This window comes from Neodiprion virginianus, chromosome 2 (assembly GCF_021901495.1).
Source record: "Neodiprion virginianus isolate iyNeoVirg1 chromosome 2, iyNeoVirg1.1, whole genome shotgun sequence".
Taxonomy (NCBI): Eukaryota; Metazoa; Arthropoda; class Insecta; order Hymenoptera; family Diprionidae; genus Neodiprion; species Neodiprion virginianus.
Genome location: NC_060878.1, coordinates 19876510 through 19888779, shown reverse-complemented (window position 1 = coordinate 19888779; position 12270 = coordinate 19876510). Strand labels below are relative to the sequence as shown.

The window sequence follows — 12270 nt, the reverse complement described above, 5'->3', positions numbered from 1 at the left end:
ATAAGATCTCAATAACGAATTTGAACACAGGAACCGAATGAAATCTGATGAAACGTCGTGTGAGTTTTGTATCAGATCTCATATCACATCTCACGGTACGGAAAAAACCTGTGTAATATAAACCTACGTATAATTGTCAAATATGGAGAAAATGACCTCACTATGTGCTACGTAATGCATGATTGCACCCAATTTTGCTGAAAAAAAAAAATTTACACACGCACGGGAATTGAACCCAGGGCCGTCTAGTTCCACAATCTGTTACCTAGCCACTCAGCTATGGCACTGCTTGTATGATATGTGTTATTTTACGTACATATTGGATGATTGCTGCTGAGGATTAAAAATAAATTAAATCGGTGTGGTTGTGTAAATGAACGACTAACTTTCATAGCAGATCCAATTTTACATTTCAAGAATAGCATGAAAGCCAAGAAAGTTGACATTCTCCATACAATAACCCCCTTTTTTATTAATTTCTTTGACAATTATACACAGGTTTACATTACATAGGTTTTTTTCGTACGGTGAGATGTGATATGAGAATATCTGATATAAAATTCACACGACATTTCATATGAGATCTCACTCAGTTCCTGTGTTCAAATTCGTTATTGAGATCTTATGTGAGACTATATGAGATCTTATTTAGGTTCGTATGATATCTCATATAAAATCGCACATTAGATCCCATGCCGAGATTCGATTTTCAGTAGGGTTTGACGAGACGTGAGGTTTTCGGCACGAACCGAAGGCGAGTGCTGTAACGCACGAGTCAAAAAACTTTATCCATACGACTTTCGACTCGTATGTTTTATCACGAAAGCCTATTATAGAGATCGAGACGAAGTCGCGATTTTGAGGTTAGAGTGGTAAAAAATACGATTACAGTATAGTAAACCCGTAGCGGTGTTCCACACGAAAAGCTGGGATAGAAAGCAACAAGTGGAATTGTTCTCAGACACATATAGGGACGAAGTCATATAACGCAGTTGTAATCTAATGTGATAAAAATAAAGCAATGAAAAATAACGTAAAGTAAAAAATAAAGGTGGGGCCTCATATTACATTACAACTTCGTTCCCATGCGTCTGACAATTTCACTTGTACTTTTCCAGTCCAATTTTTTATGTACAGCGCACCGCTATGGACTTACTATACTATACACCATTTTAGGACCACCGGTATACTCGTACGTATCGCCGGTGACGGGTCCTAATGAAAAAGAGCCAACTCGCCGGGCTGGTTAGAAAAGAGCCAACTCGTCGGGCGGTTGGAAAATAGCTATCTCGCCGAAATGTTGGCTCTTTTCTAACCAGCCTGGCGAGGTTTTCTAACCAGCCCGGCGAGTTGGCTCTTTTCTAACCAGCCTAGCGAGTTGGCTCTTTTTCATTAGGGCCCGTCGATATGTATACGGTTTCGAATACTGCAGTCACTGTTTTGCATTCTTCATCCTTAGATTGCGATTCGATAGGCACGCCGCAGTATGACAGAAACTCTCGAAATTCAAGCAGGAATCAAAAATTTTCGAATGCTGAATGCTGTTATAGTTCTCGGTGTCCACAGGCGATTCCCTTTTAGCTACCTTAAAAGGCGTTATACCTATGTAGTCAGTGTTTACCGACTGTATGAAATTTCATTCAGACTACTACCATGCGCATATATACATATATATAATTACGTTGCAGATTTTGCTCACGTAAACATAATTATGTAATAAGGATATCAATTCTATGAAACACACAAAAAAAGATCCGCTGGAACATATGAAATACGTTCGCAATGGTCTATAATCGTTACATAAAACGAATTATGTAACGAGGATACAAATACTTTGAAACACACTAGAATAGATCCGTTGATACATATCGGTAATGTTAACGGCGATATATTTTATTTATGTACACGTCATTACGTAACAGATATATCAATTCTTTGGACCACACAAAGACGAATGCTTAGAGACCTAAATGTTACGTAACATCTGTTCTGTGGATTTTACATCAAATTTTCACGTAGCAGTTACGTTACAGTGAGGTCAACGTACCTTGTAGGGCACATATGACATATCAGTTATGTAAAAAACCAGATGTATCATTGACTTTTTCATTGTGATCAGGCAGCTACGTGAATGAAGCAAGTGTGCTGCCTGGGATCCTTCGAGATACTTCGAGAAAAAGTCTCTTGTTTTTAGCTCGACCCATCAATTTTCCTCATTTCAATTATTTGTTCATTTCTTTGCAAAATTCACAAGTCTATTCGTGCAAGTATATGCATGGGATTTTGGTGCTTCATCCGCTAACGTAAAAAACAGATAATTCTGGATATCTCGGTTCCTACGGTAGGTAGCTGTAAAGGTAAAAGCTGAAGTCAAAAAATGAGCCATTAATTCATGCTTGCGAATGTTTATTGTCAATTGTACCGCTCTCTTTATTTTATCAATAAAGTGTTCGAATAAAACTTGTGGAGTATTAAATTCAGATCAATTATTTTTCCGCATGATTTTACGATACTAAAATTACACGAGATAGAAAGCTGATTTCTATGAACTGATGATAATTTATACACGTTTTGGCTTTCTTGTCGATGGGCCAGGCTTATTGATGTCATCTATGTCGTCTTCATTGATATCGCAACTTGCTCAGTCAACATCTTCCTCTGTTTCTGAATCGTCAGTCGAAGCTCCGTTGCACTCAATCAAAAGCGATTTCGATTTATTGCAGTCATCTTTCTCTGCGATAATTGTTTGCAACTGCACGATGCTTGTGAATAGTTCTCCACTGTGATGTTCACATATTACGGAGCATTCAAGTCCAGCTTTACGACAACCACAGGATGTTCTATGTTCACTTTTGAATTTACAACGTATTGATTCCAGTAGATTCTCGACCACGCGTTGTCCCGAACGAGATATGTCACGCCTGCTCATTGTCTCGAATGAGAAAATTAGAATCCATCCTTCACCCCAAGCAAGAAATGTCAGGACTGCACGCAGTCCCGATCGAGGAAAGTCAAACAAAAGTCAAAAGTCACGGCTCGATACTTTTTAAAGCTCGGAGAACGTTGTTGGGTTCGATTTTAAAGTATTGTTACAAAGGGTGAAATCACCCGTTTTGCCCCCTCTTTAATGATCTAGTAGTCAGCATAGATAAAAGACGTTTATAAACCTCTTATGTCTTTCAAAAGAAGAAGGTTGCTGCGTCAACCAACATTATTGTAAAAACAGTCTTGTTTCAGACTTTAAACGAGAAACACATATGTTGCATTGAAGCATTTTCACAACATTTTATTCACGCTCTTGATTTCTTTTGACTTGATGATTAAATTCGCGGATCCATATTTATTTTCCGTAACGTCAAAGTACGTTACATTGGTGTCAGAAGTGGGATCTAGAGTTTCTTTTCAATTAACACTTTGCCGTCCGCACGATTCGTAAATATTTATTCGCCTGGCGCCGGCAGCGCTTATTCGGATCACTTGACTTGTCGCCGGCCGTTCTTGACATTATCGGGAGATTATAAATTGTTAAGTTTTACTAATCTCTTTGATAACTTGTGTAACTTATTGTTACCGAAACAAAACACCAGCAGAAAGCTAAAGACACTAAAGTGTTGTCACAGACCCCGAGCGATACTGTGCTCATAACACCACTGTGGTGTCGCCGGTTGTTGGCCGTTAATTTGCGCACGTCACCACTGTGGTGTCGCCGGACGGCAAAGTGTTAAGTCAATTCAGTGCGTGAAATAAACTATGAGCAACAGTCGTTTGACGCGCTCACGTCGAAGGGAAAGTGGCGGAGAAGAACCTTGCATTATGGAGAATCCGCGGGTCCCTGAAACGATTCCATCACCTTCAGTGGACCCTCATCCAATTCCTTCGATAGTCTCTCAAATTGATCTGCTGAAGATCATGTCTCAACAACAAGAGGCCGCTGAGCGTCAACAACAGCAACTTCTTCAGCTGCTTCTTGATCAACAAGAGCAGCGAAAAAGAGAACAAGAACAGCGAGAAAGGGAAATTGCCTCTCAGTTGGAGCAGCGCAGGCTTGATAGAGAAGCTCAAGAACGATCCGAGACCAGTCTGCATGAACTGTTCCGGACGACTGTGGCAGCTCTTCAGGCTGTTCATCAGGTGAATGGCTCAGGAGAACCGGCTGTCACCTCACGAGGTTCCAGAGTCGTTACTCGGCTTCCCTCTCCTGTTCACTCTCCTGTTCCCTCTTCTGTTCCCGTTCCCGCTGTTCGACAGGTCCAACATCCAGGACCGTTCCAGGATGTACGAGATTCAAGGTCTGTGCCTTTTATTAGGGGAATGGATGAATCCCCAATTGGTAGAGTAACAGTTAATAATGAGGTTGGCTTTTCCGAGCCTTTGCCTCACGTTCCGTCTCGTTATTCCCATTTAAGCCAATTAAATAATACAAGATTTCCTGGGGTTACTTCTCAAATTAACGAGAAACCTTTTTATCCTTAAAAACCGCCAATTTTTGATGGAAAGATTCCATGGGCAGATTATAAACGCCAGTTTAAGACGATTGCAAAACATAACCAGTGGGACTCCGCCATGAGGGCCCACAGTCTTGCCTCTTGTCTTCGAACGCCGGCTTTGAATGTTTTAACGGCATTGTCTGAGGAAGAAATTTCCGACTATGAAAAACTTAGCTCCGCGCTTAAATTAAGATACGGAAATGACCACTTGACAAAACTGTACACAGCTCAATTACAGACTAGAAGACAAGGACGAGACGAAGACCTCGCGTCTCTTAGTCAAGATATTGAACGGCTTTCTCGTGTAGCTTTGCCAGATCACGAGCCATCTCGTAATTTATTAGCGACACAAGCTTTCTTAAATGCAATCAATGATCCAGAAATTAAAATGGCCGTTGGGACATCGGGTCTCACTTCTCTGCGGGAGGCAATGGCCAAAGCCCTTGAGGTGGAGGCAATGAGGAAACAATATTTTGGGTTGAACCGGTTTCGACGGATTGAGGTGTCCAAAAGCACCTCAGAAAGACGAGGTTTTGAACACTCGGAAGAGTCAAAGCCTCAAAATTACACAAATAAAAATAATAACAAGTATTATAATCGTGAAAATCGTGGTTCTCTTCAGAATCAGAGTAACAAACACGAAATTAGAGGCGAAGTTACGACAGATCAAAATGTAGTAACTTGTTTATTTTGTCATAAAATAGGACATGATGCCAATCATTGCTTTTTACTTAAAAAGAATAGTAGAGAAATGATACAAAACTCGCATTCAGATTCCTATAATTGGCGAAGAAGAGATATAGAGGTTGGGGAAGAAAATCCTGAATCCTCAAACTAACTCTTCTTCTGAGGCTGGTTTGAGGAACTAGTTTCAGACGTTTTTATATACAATCATCATTGGAGTTAACCTCTTTCTTTGAATTATTTTGGTTATGCGTGACAGGCATTCCAAACCTATTTTATTGCCTGTCAGGGAAATGAAGCTCGTCGAAGGTCAGGTAATTTTCGCGACTTCGAATCTCATTTATTGATGAAAAATTTCGATCTTCTCATTCGCTCGTCTGAGCTCAGAGTAGATTTGATTGTTTATTTGCGAGTTTCCCCAGAAACTTCTTTTGCTCGAGTTAGTTCCCGTTCTCGTGAGGAAGCATCGAGTATTTCTTTAGAGCTACTCAGAACTATTCATGAGGTTCATGAGGATTGGCTAGTAAATCAAACCTTTTCTTCTTTATCGGCTCCTGTTTTGGTTATAAATGCAGAAGCTACGGCCGATCAAGTTTATAAAGATTTTTGTACTTCCTTGACATGGGGAAGTTAACCTATACTTGCTTTATTAAGGCTTTAAGAAGTTGTTTGTTTTGAAATGATCTTTTGTTTTCCTAAGAGTTTTGTTTTCTTCTGGAAACTTCTTCTTCGGAATTGAGTTTTGTGTTGGATAGGCTTTGGTTTATTAATGTGAAAAGAGCCACGATTATTTTTCGAGGTCGATGAGCGATTGCTTGATTTTCACATTTTATTAACCTTAAGTGTCAGTTTTTGTAAGCACTTTTCAGGTTATTTGCCGAACAGCTTTTACTTTCCGACCTTTCCCAATTCCTAAGGATGACTGGTGGCCTTCATTTTGAAGAATGACACGAAATAAATAAGATAAGATCGTTTCTTTTCTTTCAAATAAATATTCAATTTATTTTATTCGTGTATTCTCTCAGATTCACTTAGTGAATTTGAATTGTTATACCACCACTCACATTTGTCCTCCAAACTCTAGGGTGTGCTATTTCTGAAGAAAAAACCCATTCCTTTTTTCTGTTTCCTGTGCCGGTTCTCAGAGGGAATCAGCCTTTACGTTGCCTAGGACCCAGAGTTCTTCCAGTTATGGTTTCCCGCCTCGTCGTACTCATCTGTGTTTGATTCACTGGGCTATTTTCCCTGAAGAGGAATGAATTTTCTTTTCGACGACGATCCGGATGATTTTGATGTCTTTAAATTCATGAAGATACACAACACTCAATAACAATAACCTTTGTAAAAACAAGGCACATAAATTTTTGAAGTTATTTAACGCTCAACTATCTGCTCAAGGTTTTCTGTGGTTTACCTTGAGACTGTGGGCAAATGCCAGATAGTAAAAAAGGGAGTCCTTAAATTTTCAGAGCCACAGCTCCAACTCACCTTTGAGCACTGACTGCTAGATCACTTTCATAATTGTTTCATCTTTCCCGAGTCGGGACGACTCTTTTCCTCGGGGGGGAGTAGTGTTACAAAGGGTGAAATCACCCGTTTTGCCCCCTCTTTAATGATCTAGTAGTCAGCATAGATAAAAGACGTTTATAAACCTCTTATGTCTTTCAAAAGAATAATGTTGCTGCATCAACCAACATTATTGTAAAAACAGTCTTGTTTCAGACTTTAAACGAGAAACACATATCTTGCATTAAAGCATTTTCACAACATTTTATTCACGCTCTTGATTCTTGACTCGATAATTCAACTCGCGGATCCATATTTATTTTCCGTAACGTCAAAGTACGTTACAGTATCAAGAACCAGTACTAGATGTCGTGTTATCATTTTTAAAATCCAACAGGTTTAACTTGATGCTTCAGATTACGTGTAAAGGGTGTAAATCTATAATGATGAATATGTATCTATAAATCAACTTTCTCTTTTTTCTCATTGATACTTTCATCGTTTCTACGGTTCCGCTTTATAGCCAGAAAGTTTTTTCATTATTAATTTATAGCCCAACTGCCATTGTATTGTTGACGTCATTCTTACGATATTTCTACAGTGAAATTACTGGATTATATTACACTAGCAGTATACGGCAGTATTGGGACAAGCGTATTATTTTGTATTATTCCTTTATAGTATTCTTAACTAATCACCTTCCGGAGTGAAAATGGTGTATATATGATTATATATGTAAACACGTGCAATCATATGCAACTATATACCATAATGTATCGTTAAATATAACACTATGTATAACCATATACAACTTCATATGAGTATACATATATTATTATACATTATCGTATATGATAAGATATGTTTTCATATGTAATTTTGTATAAACTATTTTTACCCAGGACGTGCTTCACTATTCCACATTTACAACATAATATACAAATGTCGATGTATGTAGAACTGTAGGTAAAAAAAAGAAGTTTATGATAAACATTTTTTAATAAAAATACGGGTTCAAATTTATTTGGGAAAGAATAGTTTATTAAATGAACAAGTATAAAGAAAGGAAAACAAATTAAAAGGACATAACTTTAATTTAAGTGACGAATAAGTCATTGCAAGGACTTAGATGGCTAGAAACAAGAAGTGAAAGACCTAGTCTTACTCATGATCCAAACGTATGTAACCCAAATATTTGTAGCTACAAACACTCATCACGATATGCAATACTAATGATGTCACTGACACTTGACAATAGCTGTTTAAATGGCGAAATTTGATAACGTCGCGCGTCGTTTGAAATTCATTAGGATTTGATTATGTCATATTTGAAAAACGAAATCACTTATTGCCGAAAATATGTAAACTGATTATCACAGTTATTCATGTAACAATTATTAGTAGAAATATATAATGTGCTTTTTAAAACTATCTTATGACCGACTTCCAGAATCTAGGGAGTATAATAATATAATATTTGTGAATCCATGTGGTCGCATCTAGATACAATCATAACGCGCAAGTTTTTGCAGCGTTTCTCCCTACATTTCTATGGATGTCGATTCGTATTAACCACTAGAAAATTCAACCTGAGCACATTTCAAGTTTTGCAATTTCCTAGTTTTTTACGGGAATGTTTCTATGCAAGTGCAACTGCTTTGTCGGCTTCTATGTTGGGATTCTTCACAGTTATAATGAACAAAGACAACTTTGACGATTTCTATCTTAGATAATACTTGAATCATTTCAATATCGTACATGATATACATCAGTGTTAAGAATTAAGTCCTCTAAAACCTTCATTGTGTGGCAAGGTAGAATTTATTCATCTCTTTATAGAGCTAAATTAATACAACCTAGCTTGGTCAAAATTCAAATTCTCCCGCCGAGTGCCACCTCAGATGGAAGCACATGTACTTGAGGTAGTAACACACCAGCTGCGGTCACGAGGTGGCTGAGCGTTTACATATTTATTCATACGTTGCAACTAGTACTGAGGGTATGGTGAAGTTCTCCATTCTATATCGCGCATAAGCACCACCATAAAGATAATTTTACATAGCTTAGTGAACGTGGGTTAGTTGAAGGAGAGAGTTGAGCAAGAATAAGTGATTCAGATAATAAAGGTATTGTTCTTTATAATGAACACCCTTATTTTGTCAAACCTCTCCAACTTCCACCCAGAATTTCGCTCTCCTCGATAGCCAGAATACATCGACACCGAATGGCATGACCCTGTACTAAAACAAAGCCGTGAGCTAGGTCAGTAAAATTATTTTTCTGGCACTCAATAAACGATCATTTTTCAGTAAACAATTGGATTGAATACGATGAGATTAACGACACACATTTGGCTGGATTGCGGGTTCAGCTCATAGCTGTGGCGAATCTTGACGATCCGTGTTACGATTGAAACTATTTATTGGTAAAATTGAAAGGGGCAATACAATTGACAATCAACATTTGTAAGCGTGAATTGAAGGCATTTTTTCGTCATAACCTGCTTCCCCTTACAGCTATGAAAAAATGCCTCTCGTAAAAGTTGTAGGTAAGATTTTCCCCTGAAAAACTAAAAGAGAAAAACGAAAACCCATCTAGTTGGAGCCGAAATATCAAAGATTACCTGTTTCTCAAAGTAGCGGACGAAGCACAAGATAAGTTTGTTGAATTTCGGTAGATTTGTGCATCACTTCTGACTTTCTATTTGTCCTAAAAAAATGTACAATTTAATTCGTTTCGTAGATGTCAGCTACTTGTCGAACTAATTTTACTGCACTTCTGAAATTATAATTCATTCGGATTACACAATTATTATAATTGCAATTAAACTTTACTCAAGGTAAGTTCGTTTTATGGTTAGACTATATTCAGTGATAGTGAAACGAGATACAATATTCTATCGATTCAATATAAAACATGAAGATATTCTTTTTTGGATAAGGAGAATGAAACATTCGTACACTTACGCATAGTAAAGCTTCCAAAAAAAAAAAAAAAAACAAGTTAGCAAATATAGCCGTATCGACACATGGTACTGTAAAATAAAAAATTGTACATCGGTGATGAGCTTCTTGAATGAGCAGAAGATTTGGGTAAGGTTTACTAGAGGAATTACATAATTCTCACAATCTGTTTCTAAACAAACTATGATGGTCATCGTATTTGTTTATTATTTGGCTTGATAGCCAATAGGTCTATCCAAATTGAATGTCGTACAGAAACAAAGAAATCTTTTTTTAAATATCTATTATCAAGAGGGTGAAGGCTTGTGAGTACGGGCAAACAAATAATTGCTTGCGATAGGTCACATAAAATTAAACCGACCGTACATTTGAAGTTTTTTTTCTATCTTGTATAATTCACAGAACACATGGAAAAGATTGATAACTCCCTCATGTTTGGAAGATATTTGAATTCATTATAAGATATTCATATATTTCAAGCAGCTCTACAGATTACAACAAATTAAAGAATAACCCATGTTTCATAGCATCAGAAAGGTAACCTTCCTTGTCAATTAAGTTTTCGAACCCTCACCCTCTGAACTATAAATTTTGTATCATAAAAACCAACTCATTCGTAGAGGCATTTCTGAATTATAAAATCTAATCGGAGGAACGCCTTTACGCATAATTGATTAAGTGCTCAAACGTGCAAATATATTCGTTATCTAACTCACCAAGCATTCAGGTTCTGAAGCGTAGGATCCGTTCTGGAAATATTTGTTCGGACACTCCGACCAGGGAAGTTCCGATTGGAAGCTCTGTACGGAGAGATTAGAGACCACATGTCAGAATCAAAGTGTGTGGAAAAGTTGTATGAATGAGTGTTCAATTTTTGTCACGTTTTAGCCAGACCTCGGACCTATCTGAGACCGTAATATCTTGAAAATTATTCACAGAACATCCTAGAAAAAAGGAAGTAAACAAAAAAAAAAGAACTAAAAAAGATACAGATGAAGGCGGGCTTGAATTTGTTGCTCACCAGGCAGTGATTTCAACCTCAATAATACGAATATAAGGTTTTCGATGAACGGAAGTGAAAATAAAATATTTACACTTACATTGCGTAAATTATTAAAAACATCAGGTTAACCGTAAAGTGAAGAGTATGTATTATACGGTGTGATTACCTATACATGACAAACCACACGTTTATTTCAGGTATAGCCATATTGTCGACTTAAAGTGGAAAGCAACCCTCCGTATAATGTTTCAATACTTTCAGTCAATTGAATAGGAGAAACTGAAATTGGAGGTGACATCTGAGAATATGTTATCATAACGTTTCTTGAGTATATTACGCAGTTTACCCCGCAATTCAATCGTAATAATTGTGCCTCATTCTTGTTAACGTTGAGCTTACTAATATTTCAAAATTCTCATTTCATCTGTCTAGACTAATTTGCAGATATTCAACAAAGAATTGTAAATAATTTTTCGTTGTTTAGTTTTGACTACAATTTGTTCGTAACATTTTGCAATTATTATCATTCGCAGTTCGTAACCCGACCGTTTAAATATTTTTACCGGTATTCATCACTCCTTTCCTCTTTTTTCAGGAGCCTCCATTCAAAAGATTTTCTTCTCTGTAAACTCGTATCCACATTTAGCCACTGAATGTGCAAGCGACCACTTGAAAGTTTTTATTAGTTTTTATGAGTTTCAATGGGAACTTCAGAAATCTTGGATATATTGTGTCGTTGGCTTTCATTCTGACCTACAAAGCCCAGACTTATACACAAGAACCATAATACTTAAACCATTCTTAGTCCCTCCCCCGACCCAATACATTTACGTAGAACTCCTACTCTTAAACTTGACCTACCCTGATATTTTAAACAAACTGCCCACTTTCTTTACGTAAACGATAACCACAAGTTACCAATCACCCTGTTTTTGCTAGAAAACCATTTACACTTTCACCGTCGTTAACAATAAAAACTTTACACCTTAACTTGATAAACACATACCTTAACAAACATTATCTTAATCTGAACAATCAATTTGAAAATTTTTTTAGCTTGAAAATTTCACTTTGACCTGAGCACTTTTTCACGTCTATTTAAGTGCATTGTAATGTAACATTTTTAATGCTAATTACAAACGGCTCTCCGAACGCTAGGCGGAACCCAAATCAGAGGTTTGCAATAAGAGCTGTCAATAAAGTGGAACAAAACCGCAAAGACGAGAGTCAAACCTCAGTGCAGGGACACTTCACGGACTGACAAATAAGATATTACAGAGTCTTTGTTTAGTTTTGAACATTTTAATCGCTGACGAATTTAGGGCAATCACATGATGAGTAACCTGGTGACATTGTTGGGGGAAAATCGATGGACATATGGCAACTACAGAAAGCGGCGAGCACCAACATGGTTACGGAGTAAGCGCCAACGTAAAGCTCTGTAGTGAGGAACCAAGGCGGATTCCCGCTGTTGGCCAGCGAGCCGAAGCCTCCCCGCAAAACACTAGCACTTTACTGCATCCCAAAGTTGTACCATGCCACGGACGAATTAGGGAGCACCAACAAGACCAATAGACAATCAGCGTTCTGCGACAGCCGACATCAACGTTACGATAAGCTTCTAGAT

The 12270-nt window shown here is 37.6% G+C and overlaps 1 protein-coding gene across 1 annotated transcript in view; it reads right to left on the bottom strand.

Moving 5' to 3' along the window:
• LOC124299125 (sodium-dependent neutral amino acid transporter B(0)AT3) overlaps positions 1 to 12270 on the bottom strand; it is a 521903-nt gene that overhangs the window by 334362 nt on the left and 175271 nt on the right. Inside the window, exon 9 of the mRNA XM_046752087.1 lies at positions 10357 to 10440. Within this exon, the coding sequence (XP_046608043.1) occupies positions 10357 to 10440 (84 nt within the window). The remainder of the gene's footprint in view (positions 1 to 10356; positions 10441 to 12270) is intronic.